Below are 23,696 nucleotides of genomic sequence, written 5' to 3'. Positions count from 1 at the left end.
GCTAAACCTTATCAGAAGATTGTGCAGCAATCCCTAAAATGAATTCCTATAAATTTATGTAATAACAAAAAAATACAGAGCTTTTGTGTCAGTATCTGCAATATAATTAGCCTAAAACATATGTTAATACATACATATAAATGTATGGCCCAGGGCTTAAGAAATTTCTTTGCAATCTAGGAGCCAGCATTTTTTGGTCCCCATAATAAAAAATATTTATACAGGAATATTGTATAACAACACAGTGGTGATTAACTTCATGGCTGACAGAGTGTTATTTAGCACTGTATTGTGATATAAACCCTATACTCATCTGCATTGTGTTTAAGCTGAATTTTTACATTTTTGTTTTCATTTTGAATGGGACATTTGTTTGTATGTGTTAAATTAGTATAATAAACTTAATGAAAAGCTGTTGTTGTCTTATGCTGGTATTTGTGTTCTGTTTTAGTGCATAACTCCCTCCTTTAAGCAAAGAGTATGACTGTCATAAAATACACACTAAAAAACTTTTGATCTCTTGGGAGAAATCCAGTGCATTATGAGCTGTATCAATTGCTGCAAAAGGAGGAAATTATGCAGTGAAGCAGAACAAAAATAACAGAAACAGAACCCTTTTATTTCACCAGCACCCGATCTGAAAAGTAACAGATCACTCACCTCACTGTCTACAAAACATGTATGGACACACCAGCCTCAGTAAACTTTACTGCACACCCAGCTAAATGCAGCAGAGAACACATTGCTGGACAAAGAATTATAGTGTTCTGCACCTCGTGACAAGACCGCACAGGCTCACTGGAGGTGAACGATAGCCCAACACAATCGTTCCTAATATAAATATACAAAGTGCAAAGTAGGAGCACCGTCTTCATAAGAAGAGTGACTTAAGTGGGGCGTAGAAATGTATTATATATGCAAGTGTAACTTTATATAGAACATGCATACAGTACCTGGCAATATAGAGAAGGAGATAGAGAGGGCGCCACAAGAGTACCTGGCAATATGTCTGACCATGTGCAGTTACAGGATGCGCAAATTATATCAGTTATATTCAATTATAACTGTTATATTCAATTATAAGCAAGAGCACGTGCTTGAGAAACCTATTAAACAAAAAGTTAACAGAAGGTGCAAAATTTAAAAAACAAAACAAAAAAAAAAAAACAGAAGGTACAAAATCAAATTTTTTATTTTTTTTTATTTTTTTTAAAGTATATTTTTATTGAGGTTTCCAACATTACAATTGTATAATCCTGTACAGCAAATATTGGGAGTTACATATTGCCTAACTGGTACATTATGAAAATATCATGACAAAAGAAAAAACGTAATAACAGTATGGATGTTAATAAATGCTTTAAATGTAGAACCTCTTTTTTAGCCAGTGTAATTTCCTCCTAAGAGACAGAGGGCCACTCATGGGTCCTAACAAAAAAGGTTTAAGGTACAATACAGGAGGTAATCTTCAACTTTCTGAAAACTAATAGGGTATATGTAGGATGTAATAAATTCTGTATAATATAATGAAAACTCCTCTAGAAATGAATAGAATCCACCAGATAAAAAATATTGAGTCACTGTTTGAGCATAGCTACTGGCCTGAGGGAGCTAGATGGGTTCTGTATTATGGCGTTGTATGATATAAAAGAGAAAGATACTAGGGGAGTGGTAGGAAGTGCGGTATGTACAAGAGAAACCGCATATTTAGTTCTCTTATATCTAAGAGACTCATTATGACATTGTGGTGGGGGTGGGGGGGGAGGTGATAATTAAAATATAGTAAGCAAGACTTTAAGAAAAATGTATTATATGCTGGGCGCTGTAGCTTCGAGTAACTTGTATAGCAATACTGATGAAATGCTGAGTATGTATGTATGTGGGTAACTTGACTTGCTGACTGGGGTAAACCTTCCATCAAGGTGTATGTAGGAGCAAAGAGGACCATTTAGGATAGAGAAGTTACGTATACACCCAGGACAGGAATGAAAGGCCTAAATCTTAGCTATGCTGAACATATTGTGTGTCAGTATAAGGCTCAGTACGCTAGGTCACTAACAAAATAAGGAGGTACAGAACTAAGAATATAAACATTAAATACTTATAAGGGAACTCCATTAGGCTAGGAGAGGTGAGTTTGTGAGTTAGTATTGCTAAGAAATGTTTCTCATGTGTAGAGATCATTAGTTTTCTTCCAGGGGACTACTATTCTATTACAAAATGTTTACAGCGTATATTTGCGTTAGTTAGTATTAGATGAGAATATTTAGCAATTTCACGAATGTGTCTAAGAGTGCGAAAGACATGAAAATTCTCAATGGATCTCCATCAGATGACTAGATTGGCTAGCCCAAGACATAGATATATGCTGTGAATATAATACGACACTGAACCTGTCTTCATAGTATAAGGAGTACCATGGGATGACCTGTGCTGCTGAGAGGTAAATTATATATATCTCCCTTCCCTAGCGAGAGAATCAAAATTTTTCCCTACTAGTATAGCTGAACTCTGCTGGCCGGGTATGGGCCCTATACCCAGCACAAGTGTGTCTTAACATTAGATAAATAACCACCTACTAGAGGAAAAAACACACATCACATAGTTTAAATGCAACATGCTACATTAAACATTATGGTACTAGTGGTTTCTGTTTATGTACCGCATGAACAGGGAAATTAGTATAATCTTATTTACAGCACAACGGTTGTAGATTAGGTCATGTGACCAACCTGTTCTCGGGTTCTTAGGCATTATTGTTAGTCTCATATTGTGAAACATAAAGAACTGGTATGGGACAACAACAGGATGATACAGCAGCCATAAAAGTACATAGAGCTCAACCATACAAGAGTGTCAGACTCTAAAATCATTGATAAATGTGAAATAATAACAATAGAGTAGTCCCTAAATTAACACATGAGAGATTGTAAAACATATTGCTGGGTAAGGAGTAACAAATGAGGGTAAACAACCAGAAACGCTAAAAATAGCAAAAAGAAAGCGAGTGGCACACAGTTATCCTGTCTATAAAAACATTGTGATTAATTAACTGACTCTAGGATATGTGAGGAGAGCAGAAAAAAGCACTCAACTTAGCCAGATGGCCGATAGTAATAGAAGTCAACAAACAGAGAATTATTATACTTAGTTCTTTCAAAGATCTGGTCAGTGACTTCCACTAGGACTGAGTTCAATAATATTTTGTGCAGAATTCACCCACCAGTAATTGAATACCCAGAGCAGTAGTAAATATAGTTAAACAATTAACTAGGGCTTAAGTGTTCAGATTCAAGAAAGTTTCCATATACGTTGCAGACCAGGGGCTACAAGCAGATTTATAGGGAGCCCCAGATTAGCCGATTCCTCTTCTGAGGTTACCGGGAGCGAGCTGCACTTGTAGTATGAGGCCCAGTGATACGCACCAACCTACAGCGTCCATCAGGTTCTGAAAATCCCAGCTTATACGTAGTGCATAGGCTTTGGATCCATCTGTCTCTTTAGTATTTGTGTTATGCAGTCCATACCTTCCCAGTGGGTTCCAAGATGTCATCTGGAATTTAGGAGTCTTGGGCGGTAACTGAGCCCATATCCATCTGCTACTGTAGCGCAGCGCATTTATCAGCAGCGTTTCTCTGGAGCTTTCATGGGGCGCATCTGTTTGGAAGTCGTCCAATTCAGCAGTGGTTTTCAATTCTCTGTCTGCGTCTAGCAGAGGGACCTCCCTGATATTCTTAATGTCGCGCTGTAAGCGAGTATGCCCCTTTCTTGGGAGAAAAGATGGCGGCTGCCCGGGGTCCAATGCGCCACCAATGCTGTCCCATCTCCTCTCGTAAGCGGTCAAGGTAGGTATATATTTAGTATGGATGGCCTTAGATTTGCAAATTTCAGCAAATACATTCAAAAGAGCGTCGCCATAGCGATCTATCAGTCCATGCATCTGGCTCAAAATGGAGGCTGCTGTATCGTTGCACATTCTAGGCCAGTGATAGTTGAAGACCTCGGGGCCCTAAAAGTAGGACAAAAGTCACAATGCTGTTCTCCAGAAGCAGTGGGAGATTAAATCTTCACGTACACCTCCTAAATAGAGTGAGAAGTGGAGAAAGTAGGTAGTAAAGCCTTTAAAAATAATAAATATGCCGGGAGCTCTGTAAATGTACGTCTTGCTTCAGTGATAGTTGGCTCCTCCCCCCGAAAATCAAATTTAAAAAAAAAAATGAAACAATATAGAAATAAATCATAAAGGCTCCACTGTGTGCGATCGTGCAGAGTGTGCTAGAAATAAGTGGTTTGTGAAATACACTTGTATATAAAAAAGTAACATTTATAAAAGGGAAAGAAAAAGAGTGCCTTAGGGTAACTTTGTAGCAATGTGAAAAATGCAACACTGTCTATTGTAGATCACTGCATGTGCTAACAAACATATAATGTTATAAGAAATATAATGTTATAGGAAATAGTGGCTAATAAGAGCTGAGATGAGAATAGAAAGTCGAAAAATAATAAGGCTTGAAGTCTAAAAGAGTGTAATGTCTCTTGATCTAATATTGAATATTTGAGATTATCAGTCTTGGCAGATATCTGATAAACATACAACTAGTAATACAATATCTGATAAACATACAACTAGTAATACAATAGTTTACTCTTAACCCTTTATTGGATAAAATGCAGAATGAGTATGATATATCTCATATGTCTCATATAAACATATAGTAGAACGTATTAGAATGTAATAGCGTACAGTAATATAACAGAGCATATAAAAATGTGATAACATATGAATGTATTATAACATGCATTAAAATGTGGTAATTGCTGCAGCAATAAAAACGACTCAGAGCGTAAAAAATTTAAAAAAATGTGTTATAAAAATGCAAATGCAACAATAAAAAATATAAAAATGGAGAGAACAACAAGTTCTGAACAAATCCAAATGCTGAAGGCTGATCTGTAGTAGAGAATCAAGGGTAATTTGGATCTGGAGACCTAAAAGGAAACAAGAAGTCTGCTACTAGGACAAAGCTCGTAAATGGAAATGTGCTCACCGTATGTCAGGCTGGTATGTCAAATGTCTACGTGTTTCGTCCTGGAGGGGCCTTTATCAAGACTATACCAGCGTGTGTATCTTTGAAGTATTTAAAGGCTAGTTTAGCCTATCAGAACCAAGGGGTGGTGACAAATTTTGCCGCCCTCAGAAATATGGGTGTGTGAGGTTTTGACCAATGAGTAAGTATAGAATAATGGTGGCCATTTATAATATGGGCAAGGTTATATTTTTAGTAGTTCTTTAGTGTGGTTTAAAATATACAGATCTAAGGTTGTGACGGCCATCTTTAAATGAGGTCATAGTGGCCATCTTTGACATGGGCAAAGTGACATGTGTGGGCAATTTACTGAAATACATGGCTGAGAGCAAAGTGTTGGTGGCCATTTTTAAATGAGGTCATTGCGGCCATCTTTGAAATGGGCAAAGTGACATTAGTGTGGGCAGTGTACTAAAAGACATGGCTAAGAGCATAGTGTTAGCAGCTATCTTTAAAGTGGGCGAAAAGTTATACTAAACTAAAATTGAAATGTAGAGTGGAAGAGAAGAATATAAAGAATATATATAAATCCTAACATTTAAACGTGTCCACAATTATGTGGATCGATCTATTATTAAAAATATATATAGATATATAGCTAGAGAAAGCTATTTCTGAAAGAGGATGTTATGACTTACAGCTGAAATATCAGATATAGAAAACACCCTATATTTAACAAAAAATATATACTACATTCATGGGTGGTTTAGATAGATCCATGTATTACGGGCACTTTTTAGACTTAGCCTGAAAGGTGAGACACACTTTTACAAATTATACAGAGCCTTTCATTATAAGTAGAGCATAACACTATACTATACTTGTACATAAAAAAATGATAAATTAAATAAATACATAAGCTGATTACATAAAATAAATACATTGGAGATATGTATTTGCAGACAAGCATAAATATAATATAAAAATATGTATTTATAATAAATAAACATATGGATAAACATATTAACCATACCTGATTAAAGATCCAAATAAAAATAAATTATAGAAATATGTAGAAGAATATATATAGCTTTCTAGCCTAATGCTTGCAATAGAATAAATAAATAAAAAATAAAACAAAAATGAGAAGCCTGCCTCTATGCTAATGGTCAATTGCATATAGGTGTTTTTTTGTACTTCTATTGAGTGTTACAGAGAATGTGCCACTTCGAAGTCTGCATTTACAGACAGTCTAGTTTGAAGATCCATTTATATTCATTTAATAGAAGAATTTTCTCGAAGTCTCCTCCTCTCCAATTTTTTTGTACTTTTTGTAACCCTGTATATTTGAGAGCCTTAATATCACTGTTGTGTTTATCTCTGAAGTGTTTATATAAAGGTACTTAATCTTTATTGCCTTCTATCTTCAGGATATGTTCTCTGATTCAATCTCTTAAGGGCCTGCAGGTCTGACCCACATACTGCAGGCCACAGGAACATTCTAGTAGGTAAATAATACCTTTGTCCTTACAGCGGATCATCTGCTGGATTTTGAACTTTCCTTTTGTGACATGTGACTATACATTTTGGGTCCTAGTACCATGCTTACATGCTTTGCATGTGTGGCAAGGGATAAAACCTTTAAGGTTGGTGCCTTGTATGCCTCCCACTATGTCAGGTTTTTTCTCACTTACACTGGGGGTTAGAATGGTTTTCAAGTTTCGTGTCTTTGTCTATATGAAATGTGGTCTTTTGCTGAGTGTTTCACCAATGACGTCTTCTTTCAACACGTTCCAGTGTCTCCTAATGATCCTTTCAATACTGTATTTATTCTGACTATATTCAGTAATAAATAGAATGTCCATAGTGCCTGTGTCTGGCTGTTTGGCTTTGATGTTATAGTTGAGGAGGTTATTTTGATCAATTTTGTCCACTTCCTCTACTGTTTTTTTATCTTGTCCATATTGTAATCTCTTTCCTCAAATCTCTTCAATAAAATCTGGGACTGTTTCAACCATTCTTCTTTTTGGGAGTAGTTCTTCCTTACCCTTATCAGCTTGCCCTTTGGTATGTTTTCAATCCAATTCTGATGATGGCAGCTGGTTTGGTGTAGATAGTTTGTGCAGTCGACCGGCTTGAAATAGGTAGATATGTTAATTGTCCTTTGGAGGAATCTATACTCAAATCCAGGAAATTGACCTGGTATTTAGAATATTGATATGTGAATTGTAGGTTGTAGATGTTGTTGTTGTTAAGGGTATGTTCAGGATCTTTGATACTCCCTTTCCATATCATTAGGATATCGTCTATGTACCTGAGGACCAAGTCCGCATGGGCTGGGCAGGAGTCCCAAAAAATGGACTCCCATCGGCCCGTATAGAGATTGGCATAGCTGGGTGTGAACTTGGTCCCCATCACGGTACCGCATAGTTTGTTGTAATACTTCCCTTCATAATGAAAATAATTATGGATTAGTATGTACTCTATCCCTTCCAGAATGAAGTCTTTCTGTGATGACGGTATGTTTGAATCTTTGTCTAAGAAATAACTAACAGTTTCTATACCTTCTGAATAGGGGATACTAGTGTATAAAGACGTCATGTCACAAGTGACCCAAATTAAATTATCTTCCCACTTGATCTTACTGAGGGTATTTAGCACCTCTGTGGAGTCTCTTAGGAAAGATGGTCATTTTTCTTGAGTTTTTGAAGATGTTGGTGTATGTATTTGGAAGATTGCTGTGAGAGACCCTATCCCTGAAATAATAGATCTTCCGGGAGGGTTCTTTAGGGTCTTATGTATCTTCGGAAGTTGATAGAAGACCGGAATTCTTGGATGACTTACAGCAAGGTAATTATATTCTTTCGAGTTGATAATGCCCATAGATTTGGCTTCTGATAGTAGCCTATCCAAATCTTATCTATATTTGTCTGTGGAGTCACTTGTTAGAAGTTCATAGGTATTTCGATCTTGTATGATTCTCAAAGATTCATTGATGTAGTCTTCCTTATTAAGGACTACTAGTCCTCCTCCCTTGTCAGCAGATTTGAAGACTATGTCCTTGTTGCGCTATAAAGTTCTTATCGTGTCCAGTTGTTTCCTGCTGAGATTTTGCTTGCAATGGCTATCTCTACTTAATTTCTTAATGTTGTTACATACCAATCTCTCAAAGGTTTCAATAGTCGGTCCTTTGCTTGTTAGTGGATAAAAAGTGGACTTTGGTCGTAAATTGGTATGAACATATGTTGTTCCATTGTTTGAGGAGGTCCTGGATATGGTGTTTTCTAATGTGACTTCAGGAAGTATCATTTAAGAGTAAGTTTTCTTGTAAGATTTTTTTACACTTAGGTAAGTTTTAAACTTATCCAGTTTAGCAGTTGGAGCAAAGGACAAACTCAAACTTAGGACTTCTTTGTCTTCTTCAGTGAGGTCAATTTTGCTCAAGTTGAAGATCCCTTTAAGCTTGTCTGGAGGATTATACATAGGTATAGATGCCTCTTTCGAAATTCTGTTTGGCACTTGGTCTTCGTCTATAGTGTCTTGATTGGTACAGGCACCTCTCTCGGCAGAGGTTTTCTTTATTTTATTTCGTCCTCGTCCTCCTCTATGAGTCTTCTTTTTGGTGTTTCAATATCTTCTAGTAGGCCGCCTTTTCTTTTGGATGTCTGAACATCGCGGCTTGTGTTTAGGCTTTCTCCTAAAAAAGAGGAAGAGCTTCTGGAGGGGACAGAAATGTTGTTCATATGAGTCTGCAGATGATTGGTACTATTATTGACACTGGCAATAGGTAGAAATATGTTGGGGGCTTTCTTTTAGTCATGCCTCCAGTACTTCAAAGATACACACGCTGGTATAATCTTGATAAAGGCCCCTCCAGGCCGAAACGCATAGACAGACCATCATTCGACATACCAGCCTGACATACGGTGAGCACATTTCCATTTACGAGCTTTGTCCTAGTAGCAGACTTCTTTCTGGTTGTATTTCTTGGTTGTATTTCTTGTTTCCCTTTAGGTCTCCGGATCCAAATTACCCTTGATTCTCTACTACAGATTAGCCTTCAGCATTTGGATTTGTTCAGAACTTGTCGTTTTTATTGCTGCAGCAATTACCACGTTTTAATGCATGTTATAATACATTCATATGTTATCACATTTTTATATGCTCTGTTATATTACTGTACGCTATTACATTCTAATACGTTCTACTATATGTTTATATGAGACATATGAGATATATCATACTCATTCTGCATTTTATCCAATAAAGGGTTAAGAGTAAACTATTGTATTACTAGTTGTATGTTTATCAGATATTGTATTACTAGTTGTATGTTTATCAGATATCTGCCAAGACTGATAATCTCAAATATTCAATATTAGATCAAGAGACATTACACTCTTTTAGACTTCAAGCCTTATTATTTTTCGACTTTCTATTCTCATCTCAGCTCTTATTAGCCACTATTTCCTATAACATTATATTTCTTATAACATTATATGTTTGTTAGCACATGCAGTGATCTACAATAGACAGTGTTGCATTTTTCACATTGCTACAAAGTTACCCTAAGGCACTCTTTTTCTGTCCTTTTTATATATGTTACTTTTTTATATACAAGTAGCTATAATGTTTTGACATTTATTTCACAAACCACTTATTATTTCTAGCACACTGTGCACGATCGCACACAGTGGAGCCTTTATGATTTTGCACCTTCTGTTGATTTGTGTATAACTTTTTGTTTAATAAGTTTCTCAAGCACATGCTCTTGCTTATAATTGAATATAACTGATATAATTTGCACATCCTGTAACTGCACATGGTTAGACATATTGCCAGGTACTGTATGCATGTTCTATATAAAGTTACACTTGCATATATAATACATTTCTATGCCGCACTTAAGCCACTCTTCTTATGAAGACGGCGCTCCTACTTTGCACTTTATATAGAAAACACATTGCTGACAACTCTTACGGAGCCATTCTTGTGTGTTCAGTCAACCGGTGTGCTCAGGTGGTGCTGTGTACAAGGTGTGTGGTCAATGGATAGTGCTGTTTGCATCATGGGAATTGTAGTTTCCAGGCACAAGCCTGAAAATGAATTACTGCTGCAAATTAGCAAATGGGAAATGTGGTGGGCAGTGTCAGAGGCAGAACTTCAGGACCCTTTACACCCCTGGCTGTGATCCATGCACTTCTCCCCAGCCATAGTGTGCTTTACGTTTTACCCCATCTGAGCAGGACACATTTTCTCTGGTGCATGCCTCGGTGCTGATTCGGGTGCGCTAACTTCACTGCGCTGCGCATACCGGCTTGTTAAAAATGCTGTTTTTTTCTTCACGTGGCAGTGGCTGGAAGTGAAACATAATAGGAGCACACACTGGGCTTATTAAAAAGTGTATATATATTTCAATATACAGCCGACAGTGAGTTGTAACTGCACCTTGCTTTCCCCTTATTTTCTCCCTGCGCCTCTAATTCTCCCCTGCACCCTGGGCTACTGCCCGTTTCGCCTGCCCCTAAAAACGGCACTGCCAATAGGAATGCAAGGGACACCATTTTGAAATGGCTACCTTGAATTCAACTTCAGTGTACGGTGGAGACCATATGAAGAGGACGCTCCGCGTAGGATGGGATCCAGGATAGCTCCGCTCCCCAAAGTCACTCTTGTCAGTATTAACATACCCAGCCATTGACATTGTGTTTATCACACAAAAAAGGAAAAAGAAAGTTTGGCCCTAATATCTGTTTGTACCCTTTCTGCTGTTAATACCAGCAAACTCCAATACAAACAATGCTGTGTCTCACTTCTGAAGCATCCAGTGATAGCCCTGTGGGCCTAAAATAAGCATGCTTTGCAGTAAACTGGTATCTAGGCTTCATTTTAAATAGTCATGTGACTAGCCTTGCATGTAGGCACCAAACAGCATGCGATACGTATTGATCTCAGCGATTTCATGTAATGGAGGTGCCCTACTGTCAGGCACAAGGTCATTGGGACACGCTAATTGTGGATTACCTCCCTAGTGCTATTTCTGTGCTACTTCACTGTTCACCACACTACCTCATACCCTGAAGGTCGTCTGTTAAGGGATTAAAAAGCATATGGTATTGACCCTTGATAGTTTTCTTTAACAGTTGTTTTTTTATAGCTATGTATATGTCAATTTTATATTTAAAATTATCGCACTTAAAGTGACATACAACCTAAAATGCTTCTTTCATTATTTAGATAAAGCATACAATTTTAAACAACTTTCCAATTTTCTTCATTATTTTGGTATCTTTTGTTGAAGAAGCAATGGTGCTGTGTAGCCACCAATCAGCAGATCCATGGCATACCTATGTATTCATTTTAACAAAGGATAGCAATAGAACAAATCAAATTAGATAATAGATGTAAATTGTTAAGTAGTTTAAAATCACATGCTTTATCTGAATCATAAAATGAACAATTTGGGTTTCATGTCCCTTTAAGTCCCACTCTATAGGTAAAGTGCCTCTGCCGATTCTTTTCTGATGTGCCAATGTAAATGCAACTTCCTCAGTTTTGCATATTACACAGTGAGTAACGACTGTGAAAGCACTTTGCTACTCTACAATTGCGATAGTGCCCGTTGTATCACACACAAAATACAAAAATGGATCTGGTTTGGTGACAAGAAGGGGGACAGCACAGCATATACCAGCACCTAAGCACTGGATTTAAAAATATCTGTATATAAAAATCTGCTAACATTGTCATTGTGTTAGCACAGTTTACAAGGTTTTCCAAATGAAGAGCAGCTATATTTATTCATATTCTAAGTCTTGTAGGTAAATGGGCAACTGGCAAGGGGTACATCAAGGTTTCCCATCTAATTTTGTTTGTATTTGCCCTGTTACAGATTCAGCTACAGTATAGTGATATATACAGGTACCTGTACCAAGTATGCCACTGTGATAGGTGCCAAATAAAATGTCAGAATGATTTTGTAACTATATAACAGATAAATTGTGCTATGTGAAATGTGGTGTAATAGGGGATACGTGTTGAAGTGTGCCAATAAATAGCAAAATTTAGGTCAGATTATAAGTGGAGCTCAAAATATCGATTAAGCTAAAGCGATATTTGTGCTCCACTTTGTAACATTTGCATGCGCTGGTATTACAAGTTAGATGTAATGCGAACGCGATAAATTAGCACTCCACTTGTAATTTAGCCATTTATTGGTCCACAGTGACATATACCACAGTGAAATGTTCTATTATAAATTATATAATGATTGTGAGTCATCAAATATTAGTGAATGGTAAAATAAATCTCTGAAGACACCTGGTTGTCTAACATTTTTTAATCTTATTGAGGTTTAGGAAAACAATTAATATATCTAGGTGTATTTAAAAGGTAGAGAAACACTGTATATATGAATGATTTTGAGTGTGGAATAAGGACATTATATATTTCTGCTTGCCTCACAGGTTCTCAAACATCATCAAATGTGAATGATGTTCATGACACGGATATAGGAATGTTGGCACCTGAAGTTTCTGCATCCTGCATTGTCTCCAGTGCACAAAATATGGTAACCCAGCAGGCCATTAAAACTGAGTCATCCAGTACAAATGGGGCACTTGTTAAAGATGAAACTTCACTAACAACATTCAGTACAAAACCCGAAGGTTTGAAATACGTTTCACATACTGTATTTTGAGCCATTTCTTTGTGAGGCCATAGTAATATTGGGATGCACATATAAATTATGCTTAAAGTGACATTCTAGCCAAAATTGGAATCCCCATGGATGCATTCCAGTTTTGAACAGAAGAATTTTTGTAATGTACATGTATTAGCAAAAATGCTTCTAATAAAAGCTATAGCTGCTTTAAAAGTGTATCTTAGTATGCACCGTGCACCAGCATTTTAAACACAGCAGTTGCTCAGAGAGCCTAAGGTGCTTATACCATCTGGCAAACGCTCAATGGGTTAATTGCTCACATGATACAAGCCCCACTGGTTCTCTGAGCAGCTGTAGTATTTAAAATGTTGGAGCACTGAGAATATCTAGCTATGCTTCACATGCACGTGCAGAAAAAAAATGTTAACACTAAAACGTATACATATATACATGTATATTGCAAATATGTTTCTATTCCAATATGTCTTGCATCTACATGCATTAGAATTTTGACTGGAATGTCCCTTTAAGTATATGTGCTTTGTAATTTTTTTTCCCTAGGGATGAGTAGCTTTATTATTTGGCCCTAGAAGAGAACAAATCTAATATTGTACAGCTAACTTTATATCTGATAAAAATATTTTAAAGGGTACAGTGGAAATATATTTATTGCTATTACCTTAAAGTGATTGTAAACTCCATTAAAGTTTACAATCACTTTAAAGGGACATTGAAACTAAAATTAAACTTTCATGATTCAGAAAGAATGTACAATTACAAAAAAATTAAAGGGACATGAAACCCAAAAATGTTCTTTCATGATTTAGGTAGAACATATCATTTTAAACAACTTTCCAATTTCCTTCTATTATTAAATTTCCTTCATTCTCTTGGTATCATTTGCTGAAGGAGCAGCAGTGCACTACTGGTTTCTAACTTAACACATGGGTGAGCCAATGACAATCAGTATATAGATGCAGCCACCAATCAGCAGCTAGAACCTAGCTTCTTTGCTGCTCCTGAGCTTTCAGAGATAAACCTTTCAGCAAAAGAATAACAAAAGAAGGAAGCAAATTAAATAATAGAAGTTTCTGAATCACAAAAGAAAAAAATTGGGCTTCATGTCCCTTTAACATACACATAGATGAATTACATATTGGAATAAAAACACATTTGCACTATAAATGTATTAGCAAAAATGCTTCTAGTAAAAGTTAGCACTGTTTTAGTGTTAACATTTTTCTCTGCATGTGAAGCATAGCTAGATATTCTCAGTGCACCACCTTTTAAAATACTGCAGCTGCTCAGAGTGCTAGTGGGGCTTGTATCATGTCAGCTATTAACAAATTGAGTCATTAACAGATGGTACAAGCACCTTAGGCTGTCTGAGCAAGTGCTGTGTTTAAAATGCTGGTGCACGGTGCATACTTAAAGGGACAGTCTAGTCCAAAAAAACCTTTCATGATTCAGATAGGGCATGTAATTTTAAACAATTTTCCAATTTACTTGTATCACCAATTTCTTCTGTTATGTGTGATCAGTCCACGGGTCATCATTACTTCTGGGATATAACTCCTCCCCAACAGGAAATGCAAGAGGATTCACCCAGCAGAGCTGCATATAGCTCCTCCCCTCTACGTCAGTCCCAGTCATTCTCTTGCACCCAACGACTAGATAGGATGTGTGAGAGGACTATGGTGATTATACTTAGTTTTTATGACTTCAATCAAAAGTTTGTTATTTTATAATAGCACCGGAGCGTGTTATTACTTCTCTGGCAGACTTTGAGGAAGAATCTACCAGAGTTTTTACTATGATTTTAACCGGAGTAGTTAAGATCATATTGCTGTTCTCGGCCATCTGAGGGAGGTAAAAGCTTCAGATCAGGGGACAGGGGCAGATGAATCTGCATTGAGGTATGTAGCAGTTTTTATTTTCTGAATGGAATTGATGAGAAAATCCTGCTATACCGTTATAATGACATGTATGTATACACTTCAGTATTCTGGGAATGGTACTTCACCGGAACTACTCTGTTAAAGGTCACTAATCTTTTTAATAAGTATTATATCATGTTAAACGTTTTTGCTGGAATGTAGAATCGTTTACATTGCTGAGGTACTGAGTAAATAAATGTTTGGGCTTTATTTTCCACTTGGCAGTAGTTTGTTTTGAATTGTGACAGTTTCGTTTCTCTTCACTGCTGTGTGTGAGAGGGAGGGGCCGTTTTTTGGCGCTCTTTGCTACGCATCAACAATTTCCAGTCAGCTATTATTATTTTTCCTGCATGATCCGGTTCATCTCTGACAGATCTCAGGGGTCTTCAAACTTCTTGAAGGGAGGTACATTCTCTCAGCAGAGCTGTGAGAATTTTTTATATTGACTGTGGATAAAGACGTTACTCAATAATTTTTATGTCAAATTTAGTTATGTTATCTTACTAATGGGAACAAAACCTTTGCTAAAAGTTGTGTTGTTTTAAAGTTGATGCTATAACTGTTTCTCAGTTCATTATCTCAACTGTCATTTAATCGTTTAAGTACCTCTTTGAGGCACAGTACGTTTTTGCTAAAAAAGATTATAACCAGGTTGCAAGTTATTGCTAGTGTGTTAAACATGTCTGACTCAGAGGAAGATATCTGTGTCATTTGTTCCAATGCCAAGGTGGAGCCCAATAGAAATTTATGTACTAACTGTATTGATGCTACTTTAAATAAAAGTCAATCTGTACAATGTGAACAAATTTCACCAATCTGCGAGGGGAGAGTTATGCCGACTAACTCGCCTCACGCGGCAGTACCTGCATCTCCCGCCCGGGAGGTGCGTGATATTATGGCGCCTAGTACATCTGGGCGGCCATTACAGATAACATTACAAGATATGGCTACTGTTATGACTGAAGTTTTGTCTAAATTACCAGAACTAAGAGGCAAGCGTGATCACTCTGGGGTGAGAACAGAGTGCGCTGACAATACTAGGGCCATGTCTGATACTGCGTCACAGCTTGCAGAGCATGAGGACGGAGAGCTTCATTCTGTGGGTGACGGTTCTGATCCAAACAGATTGGATTCAGATATTTCAAATTTTAAATTTAAATTGGAGAACCTCCGTGTATTACTAGGGGAGGTCTTAGCAGCTCTCAATGATTGTAACACCGTTGCAATACCAGAGAAACTATGTAGGTTGGATAAATACTTTGCGGTACCGGCGAGTACTGACGTTTTTCCTATACCTAAGAGATTAACTGAAATTGTTACTAAGGAGTGGGATAGACCCGGTGTGCCGTTCTCACCCCCTCCAATATTTAGAAAGATGTTTCCAATAGACGCCACCACTCGGGACTTATGGCAAACGGTCCCTAAGGTGGAGGGAGCAGTTTCTACTCTAGCTAAGCGTACCACTATCCCGGTGGAGGATAGCTGTGCCTTTTCAGATCCAATGGATAAAAAATTAGAGGGTTACCTTAAGAAAATGTTTGTTCAACAAGGTTTTATTTTGCAACCCCTTGCATGTATCGCGCCGATTACGGCTGCGGCAGCATTTTGGATTGAGTCTCTGGAAGAGAACCTTAGTTCATCTACGCTAGACGACATTATGGACAGGCTTAGAGTCCTTAAACTAGCTAATTCATTCATTTCGGAGGCCGTAGTACATTTAACCAAACTTACGGCTAAGAACTCAGGATTCGCCATACAGGCACGTAGGGCACTGTGGCTAAAATCCTGGTCAGCTGATGTTACTTCTAAGTCCAAATTACTTAATATACCTTTCAAGGGGCAGTCCTTATTTGGGCCCGGTTTGAAAGAAATTATCGCTGACATTACAGGAGGTAAGGGCCACGCCCTACCTCAAGACAAAGCCAAAGCTAAGGCTAGACAGTCTAATTTTCGTCCCTTTCGGAATTTCAAAACAGGAGCAGCATCAACCTCCACTGCACCAAAACAGGAAGGAGCTGTTGCTCGTTACAGGCAAGGCTGGAAGCCCAACCAGTCCTGGAACAAGGGCAAACAGGCCAGGAAACCTGCTGCTGCCCCAAAGACAGCATGAACCGAGAGCCCCCGATCCGGGACCGGATCTAGTGGGGGGCAGACTTTCTCTCTTCGCCCAGGCCTGGGCAAGAGATGTTCAGGATCCCTGGGCGCTAGAGATCATATCTCAGGGATACCTTCTAGACTTCAAATTATCTCCCCCAAGAGGGAGATTTCATCTGTCAAGATTGTCAACAAACCAGATAAAGAAAGAAGCGTTTCTACGCTGTGTACAAGATCTGTTATTAATGGGAGTGATCCATCCGGTTCCGCGGTCGGAACAAGGACAAGGGTTCTACTCAAACCTGTTTGTGGTTCCCAAAAAAGAGGGAACTTTCAGACCAATCTTAGATTTAAAGATTCTAAACAAATTCCTAAGAGTTCCATCGTTCAAAATGGAAACTATTCGGACAATCTTGCCCATGATCCAAAAGGGTCAGTACATGACCACAGTGGATTTAAAAGATGCTTACCTTCACATACCGATCCACAAAGATCATCACCGGTATCTACGGTTTGCCTTCCTAGACAGGCACTACCAGTTTGTAGCTCTTCCATTCGGATTGGCTACGGCCCCAAGAATCTTCACAAAGATTCTAGGTGCCCTCCTGGCGGTACTAAGACCGCGAGGGATTTCGGTAGCTCCGTACCTAGACGACATTCTAATACAAGCTTCAAGCTTTCAAACTGCCAAGTCTCATACAGAGTTAGTTCTGGCATTTCTAAGGTCGCATGGATGGAAAGTGAACGAAAAGAAGAGTTCTCTTTTTCCTCTCACAAGAGTTCCATTCTTGGGGACTCTTATAGATTCTGTAGAAATGAAGATTTACCTGACAGAGGACAGGTTAACAAAGCTTCAAGATGCATGCCGTGTCCTTCATTCCATTCAACACCCGTCAGTAGCTCAATGCATGGAGGTGATCGGCTTAATGGTAGCGGCAATGGACATAGTACCTTTTGCACGCCTACACCTCAGACCGCTGCAATTATGCATGCTAAGTCAGTGGAATGGGGATTACTCAGATTTGTCCCCTACTCTGAATCTGAATCAAGAGACCAGAAATTCTCTTCTATGGTGGCTTCATCGGCCACACCTGTCCAGGGGGATGCCATTCAGCAGGCCAGACTGGACAATTGTAACAACAGACGCCAGCCTACTAGGTTGGGGCGCTGTCTGGAATTCTCTGAAGGCTCAGGGATTATGGAATCAGGAGGAGAGTCTCCTTCCAATAAACATTCTGGAATTGAGAGCAGTTCTCAATGCCCTTCTGGCTTGGCCCCAATTAACAACTCGGGGGTTCATCAGGTTTCAGTCGGACAATATCACGACTGTAGCTTACATCAACCATCAGGGAGGGACAAAAAGCTCCCTAGCAATGATGGAAGTATCAAAGATAATTCGATGGGCAGAGTCTCACTCTTGCCACCTGTCAGCAATCCACATCCCGGGAGTGGAGAACTGGGAGGCGGATTTCTTGAGTCGCCAGACTTTTCATCCGGGGGAGTGGGAACTTCATCCGGAGGTCTTTGCCCAAATACTTCGACGTTGGGGCAAACCACAGATAGATCTCATGGCGTCTCGCCAGAACGCCAAGCTTCCTCACTACGGGTCCAGATCCAGGGATCCGGGAGCGGTTCTGATAGATGCTTTGACAGCACCTTGGAACTTCGGGATGGCTTATGTGTTTCCACCCTTCCCGCTGCTTCCTCGATTGATTGCCAAAATCAAACAGGAGAGAGCATCAGTGATTCTAATAGCACCTGCATGGCCACGCAGGACTTGGTATGCAGATCTAGTGGACATGTCATCCTGTCCGCCTTGGTCTCTACCTCTAAGACAGGACCTTCTGATACAGGGTCCGTTCAAACATCAAAATCTAACTTCTCTGAAGCTGACTGCTTGGAAATTGAACGCTTGATTTTATCAAAACGTGGTTTTTCTGAGTCGGTTATTGATACCCTGATACAGGCTAGGAAGCCTGTTACCAGAAAGATTTACCATAAAATATGGCGTAAATACCTATACTGGTGTGAATCCAAACGTTACTCCTGGAGTAAGGTTAGGATCTCTAGGATCTTGTCCTTTCTACAAGAAGGCTTAGAAAAGGGTTTATCGGCTAGTTCATTAAAGGGACAGATTTCAGCTCTGTCCATCTTGTTACACAGGCGTCTGTCAGAAAATCCAGACGTCCAGGCCTTTTGTCAGGCTTTAGCTAGGATCAAGCCTGTGTTTAAAGCTGTTGCTCCACCATGGAGTTTAAACTTAGTTCTTAACGTTTTACAGGGTGTTCCGTTTGAACCCCTTCATTCCATTGATATAAAATTGTTATCTTGGAAAGTTCTGTTTTTAATGGCTATTTCCTCGGCTCGAAGAGTCTCTGAGTTATCAGCATTACATTGTGATTCTCCTTATCTGATTTTTCACTCAGACAAGGTAGTTCTGCGTACTAAACCTGGGTTCTTACCTAAGGTAGTTACTAACAGGAATATCAATCAAGAGATTGTTGTTCCATCCTTGTGTCCAAATCCTTCTTCAAAGAAGGAACGTCTTCTACACAATCTGGATGTAGTTCGTGCCCTCAAGTTCTACTTGCAGGCAACTAAAGATTTTCGTCAAACTTCTTCCCTGTTTGTCGTTTATTCTGGACAGAGGAGAGGTCAAAAAGCTTCTGCTACCTCTCTCTCTTTTTGGCTTCGTAGCATAATACGGTTAGCCTATGAGACTGCTGGACAGCAGCCTCCTGAAAGAATTACAGCCCACTCCACTAGAGCTGTGGCTTCCACTTGGGCCTTTAAGAATGAGGCCTCTGTTGAACAGATTTGCAAGGCTGCAACTTGGTCTTCGCTTCATACTTTTTCCAAATTTTACAAATTTGATACTTTTGCTTCTTCGGAGGCTATTTTTGGGAGAAAGGTTCTTCAGGCAGTGGTTCCTTCTGTATAATGAGCCTGCCTATCCCTCCCGTCATCCGTGTACTTTTGCTTTGGTATTGGTATCCCAGAAGTAATGATGACCCGTGGACTGATCACACATAACAGAAGAAAACATAATTTATGCTTACCTGATAAATTCCTTTCTTCTGTTGTGTGATCAGTCCACGGCCCGCCCTGTTTTTAAGGCAGGTAAATATTTTTTAAAATTATACTCCAGTCACCACTTCACCCTTGGTTACTCCTTTCTCGTTGATTCTTGGTCGAATGACTGGGACTGACGTAGAGGGGAGGAGCTATATGCAGCTCTGCTGGGTGAATCCTCTTGCATTTCCTGTTGGGGAGGAGTTATATCCCAGAAGTAATGATGACCCGTGGACTGATCACACAACAGAAGAAAGGAATTTATCAGGTAAGCATAAATTATGTTTTTTCTTTGTTCTCTTGGTATTCTTAGTTGAAAGCTTAACCTAGGAGGTTCATATGCTAATTTCTTAGACCTTGAAGGCCGCCTCTTAAGAATGCATTTTAACAGGTTTTTCACCACTAGAGGGAGTTAGTTCATGTTTTTCATATAGATAACACTGTGCTCATGCACGTGAAGTTATCTGGGAGCAGGCACTGATTGGCTAAACTGCAACTCTGTCAAATAACTGAAATAAAGGGGCAGTCTGCAGAGGCTTAGATACAAGATAATCACAGAGGTAAAAAAAATATATATAAATATAACTGTGTTGATTATGCAAAACTAGGGAATGGGTAAAAAAAAGGGATTATCTATCTTTTAAAACAATAACAATTTTGGTGTAGACCACGGGTGTCAAACACAAGGCCCGCGGGCCGAATCCGGCCCACCAGACCTCGTCATGTGGCCCATGTAGCCGCCGCCGGCCGCGAGAAACATACTCATACTGTCTTGCATACAGCGGCTGTGAGACTGAGTATCCACTTACAGTCGCTGTATGCAGGAGAGACAGGTGCTGCTGGAAAACTTATGGAAAACTTCTGGCTGGTAGGAAGTGACTGAGTGAGAACAAGACACTGACCTCCTGCTCCCTCATCACTTCCTCCCAGATTCCCTATGTATCAGCACGCGCGGGAAAAGGGCTAGCAGCAGAGACCAGAGAGGCAGCAGCAGGCACACAACGAGGCTGTAAAAAAAACATGTTTTCTCCAACATAGGTGTGTCCGGTCCACGGCGTCATCCTTACTTGTGGGATATTCTCTTCCCCAACAGGAAATGGCAAAGAGCCCAGCAAAGCTGGTCACATGATCCCTCCTAGGCTCCGCCTACCCCAGTCATTCTCTTTGCCGTTGTACAGGCAACATCTCCACGGAGATGGCTTAGAGTTTTTTAGTGTTTAACTGTAGTTTTTCATTATTCAATCAAGAGTTTGTTATTTTCAAATAGTGCTGGTACGTACTATTTACTCAGAAACAGAAAAGAGATGAAGAATTCTGTTTGTATGAGGAAAATGATTTTAGCAACCGTAACTAAAATCCATGGCTGTTCCACACAGGACTGTTGAGAGCAATTAACTTCAGTTGGGGGAACAGTTTGCAGTCCTTTGCTGCTTGAGGTATGACACATTCTAACAAGACGATGTAATGCTGGAAGCTGTCATTTTCCCTATGGGATCCGGTAAGCCATGTTTATTACGATTGTAAATAAGGGCTTCACAAGGGCTTATTTAGACTGTAGACCTTTTTTGGGCTAAATCGATTGATATTAACACTTATTTAGCCTTGAGGAATCATTTATTCTGGGTATTTTGATATAATAATATCGGCAGGCACTGTTTTAGACACCTTATTCTTTAGGGGCTTTCCCAAAGCATAGGCAGAGTCTCATTTTCGCGCCGGTGTTGCGCACTTGTTTTTGAGAGGCATGGCATGCAGTCGCATGTGAGAGGAGCTCTGATACTTATAAAAGACTTCTGAAGGCGTCATTTGGTATCGTATTCCCCTTTGGGTTTGGTTGGGTCTCAGCAAAGCAGATACCAGGGACTGTAAAGGGGTTAAAGCTTAAAACGGCTCCGGTTCCGTTATTTTAAGGGTTAAAGCTTCCAAAATTGGTGTGCAATATTTTCAAGGCTTTAAGACACTGTGGTGAAAGTTTGGTGAATTTTGAACAATTCCTTCATGTTTTTTCGCAATTGCAGTAATAAAGTGTGTTCAGTTTAAAATTTAAAGTGACAGTAACGGTTTTATTTCAAAACGTTTTTTGTACTTTCTTATCAAGTTTATGCCTGTTTAACATGTCTGAACTACCAGATAGACTGTGTTCTGAATGTGGGGAAGCCAGAATTCCTATTCATTTAAATAAATGTGATTTATGTGATAATGACAATGATGCCCAAGATGATTCCTCAAGTGAGGGGAGTAAGCATGGTACTGCATCATTCCCTCCTTCGTCTACACGAGTCTTGCCCACTCAGGAGGCCCCTAGTACATCTAGCGCGCCAATACTCCTTACTATGCAACAATTAACGGCTGTAATGGATAATTCTGTCAAAAACATTTTAGCCAAAATGAACCCTTGTCAGCGTAAGCGTGGATGCTCTGTTTTAGTTACTGAAGAGCATGACGACGCTGATATTAATATCTCTGAAGGGCCCCTAACCCAATCTGAGGGGGCCAGGGAGGTTTTGTCTGAGGGAGAAATTACTGAATTAGGGAACATTTCTCAGCAGGCTGAATCTGATGTGATTACATTTAAATTTAAATTGGAACATCTCCGCATTTTGCTTAAGGAGGTATTATCCACTCTGGATGATTGTGAAAATTTGGTCATCCCAGAGAAACTATGTAAAATGGACAAGTTCCTAGAGGTGCCGGGGCTCCCAGAAGCTTTTCCTATACCCAAGCGGGTGGCGGACATTGTTAATAAAGAATGGGAAAGGCCCGGTATTCCTTTCGTTCCTCCCCCCATATTTAAAAAATTGTTTCCTATGGTCGACCCCAGAAAGGACTTATGGCAGTCAGTCCCCAAGGTCGAGGGAGCGGTTTCTACTTTAAACAAACGCACCACTATTCCCATAGAGGATAGTTGTGCTTTCAAAGATCCTATGGATAAAAAATTAGAAGGTTTGCTTAAAAAGATGTTTGTTCAGCAGGGTTACCTTCTACAACCCATTTCATGCATTGTCCCTGTCACTACAGCCGCATATTTCTGGTTTGATGAACTGATTAAGGTGCTCGATAGTGACTCTCCTCCTTATGAGGAGATTATGGACAGAGTCAATGCTCTCAAATTGGCTAATTCTTTCACTCTAGACGCCTCTTTGCAATTGGCTAAGTTAGCGGCTAAGAATTCTGGGTTTGCTATTGTGGCGCGCAGAGCGCTTTGGTTGAAATCTTGGTCGGCTGATGCGTCTTCCAAGAACAAGCTACTAAACATTCCTTTCAAGGGGAAAACGCTGTTTGGTCCTGACTTGAAAGAGATTATCTCTGATATCACTGGGGGTAAGGGCCATGCCCTTCCTCAGGATCGGCCTTTCAAGGCAAAAAATAGACCTAATTTTCGTCCCTTTCGTAAAAACGGACCAGCCCAAGGTGCTACGTCCTCTAAGCAAGAGGGTTATACTTCTCAGGCCAAGCCAGCTTGGAGACCAATGCAAGGCTGGAACAAGGGAAAGCAGGCCAAGAAACCTGCCACTGCTACCAAGACAGCATGAAATATTGGCCCCCGATCCGGGACCGGATCTGGTGGGGGGCAGACTCTCTCTCTTCGCTCAGGCTTGGGCAAGAGATGTTCTGGATCCTTGGGCGCTAGAAATAGTCTCCCAGGGTTATCTTCTGGAATTCAAGGGACTTCCCCCAAGGGGGAGGTTCCACAGGTCTCAGTTGTCTTCAGACCACATAAAAAGACAGGCGTTCTTACATTGTGTAGAAGACCTGTTAAAAATGGGAGTGATTCATCCTGTTCCATTGAGAGAACAAGGGATGGGGTTCTACTCCAATCTGTTCATAGTTCCCAAAAAAGAGGGAACGTTCAGACCAATCCTAGATCTCAAGATCTTAAACAAATTTCTCAAGGTCCCATCG

General features: G+C 39.5%; 1 protein-coding gene across 1 annotated transcript in view; it reads left to right on the top strand.

Moving 5' to 3' along the window:
* HCFC2 (host cell factor C2) overlaps window positions 1-23,696 on the top strand; it is a 268,454-nt gene that overhangs the window by 120,168 nt on the left and 124,590 nt on the right. Inside the window, exon 11 of the mRNA XM_053716965.1 lies at window positions 12,494-12,694. Coding sequence (XP_053572940.1) covers window positions 12,494-12,694 — 201 coding nt within the window. The remainder of the gene's footprint in view (window positions 1-12,493; window positions 12,695-23,696) is intronic.

Source organism: Bombina bombina, chromosome 6, assembly GCF_027579735.1.
Source record: "Bombina bombina isolate aBomBom1 chromosome 6, aBomBom1.pri, whole genome shotgun sequence".
NCBI lineage: Eukaryota > Metazoa > Chordata > Amphibia > Anura > Bombinatoridae > Bombina > Bombina bombina.
This window is presented reverse-complemented; position numbering and strand designations above follow the sequence as displayed.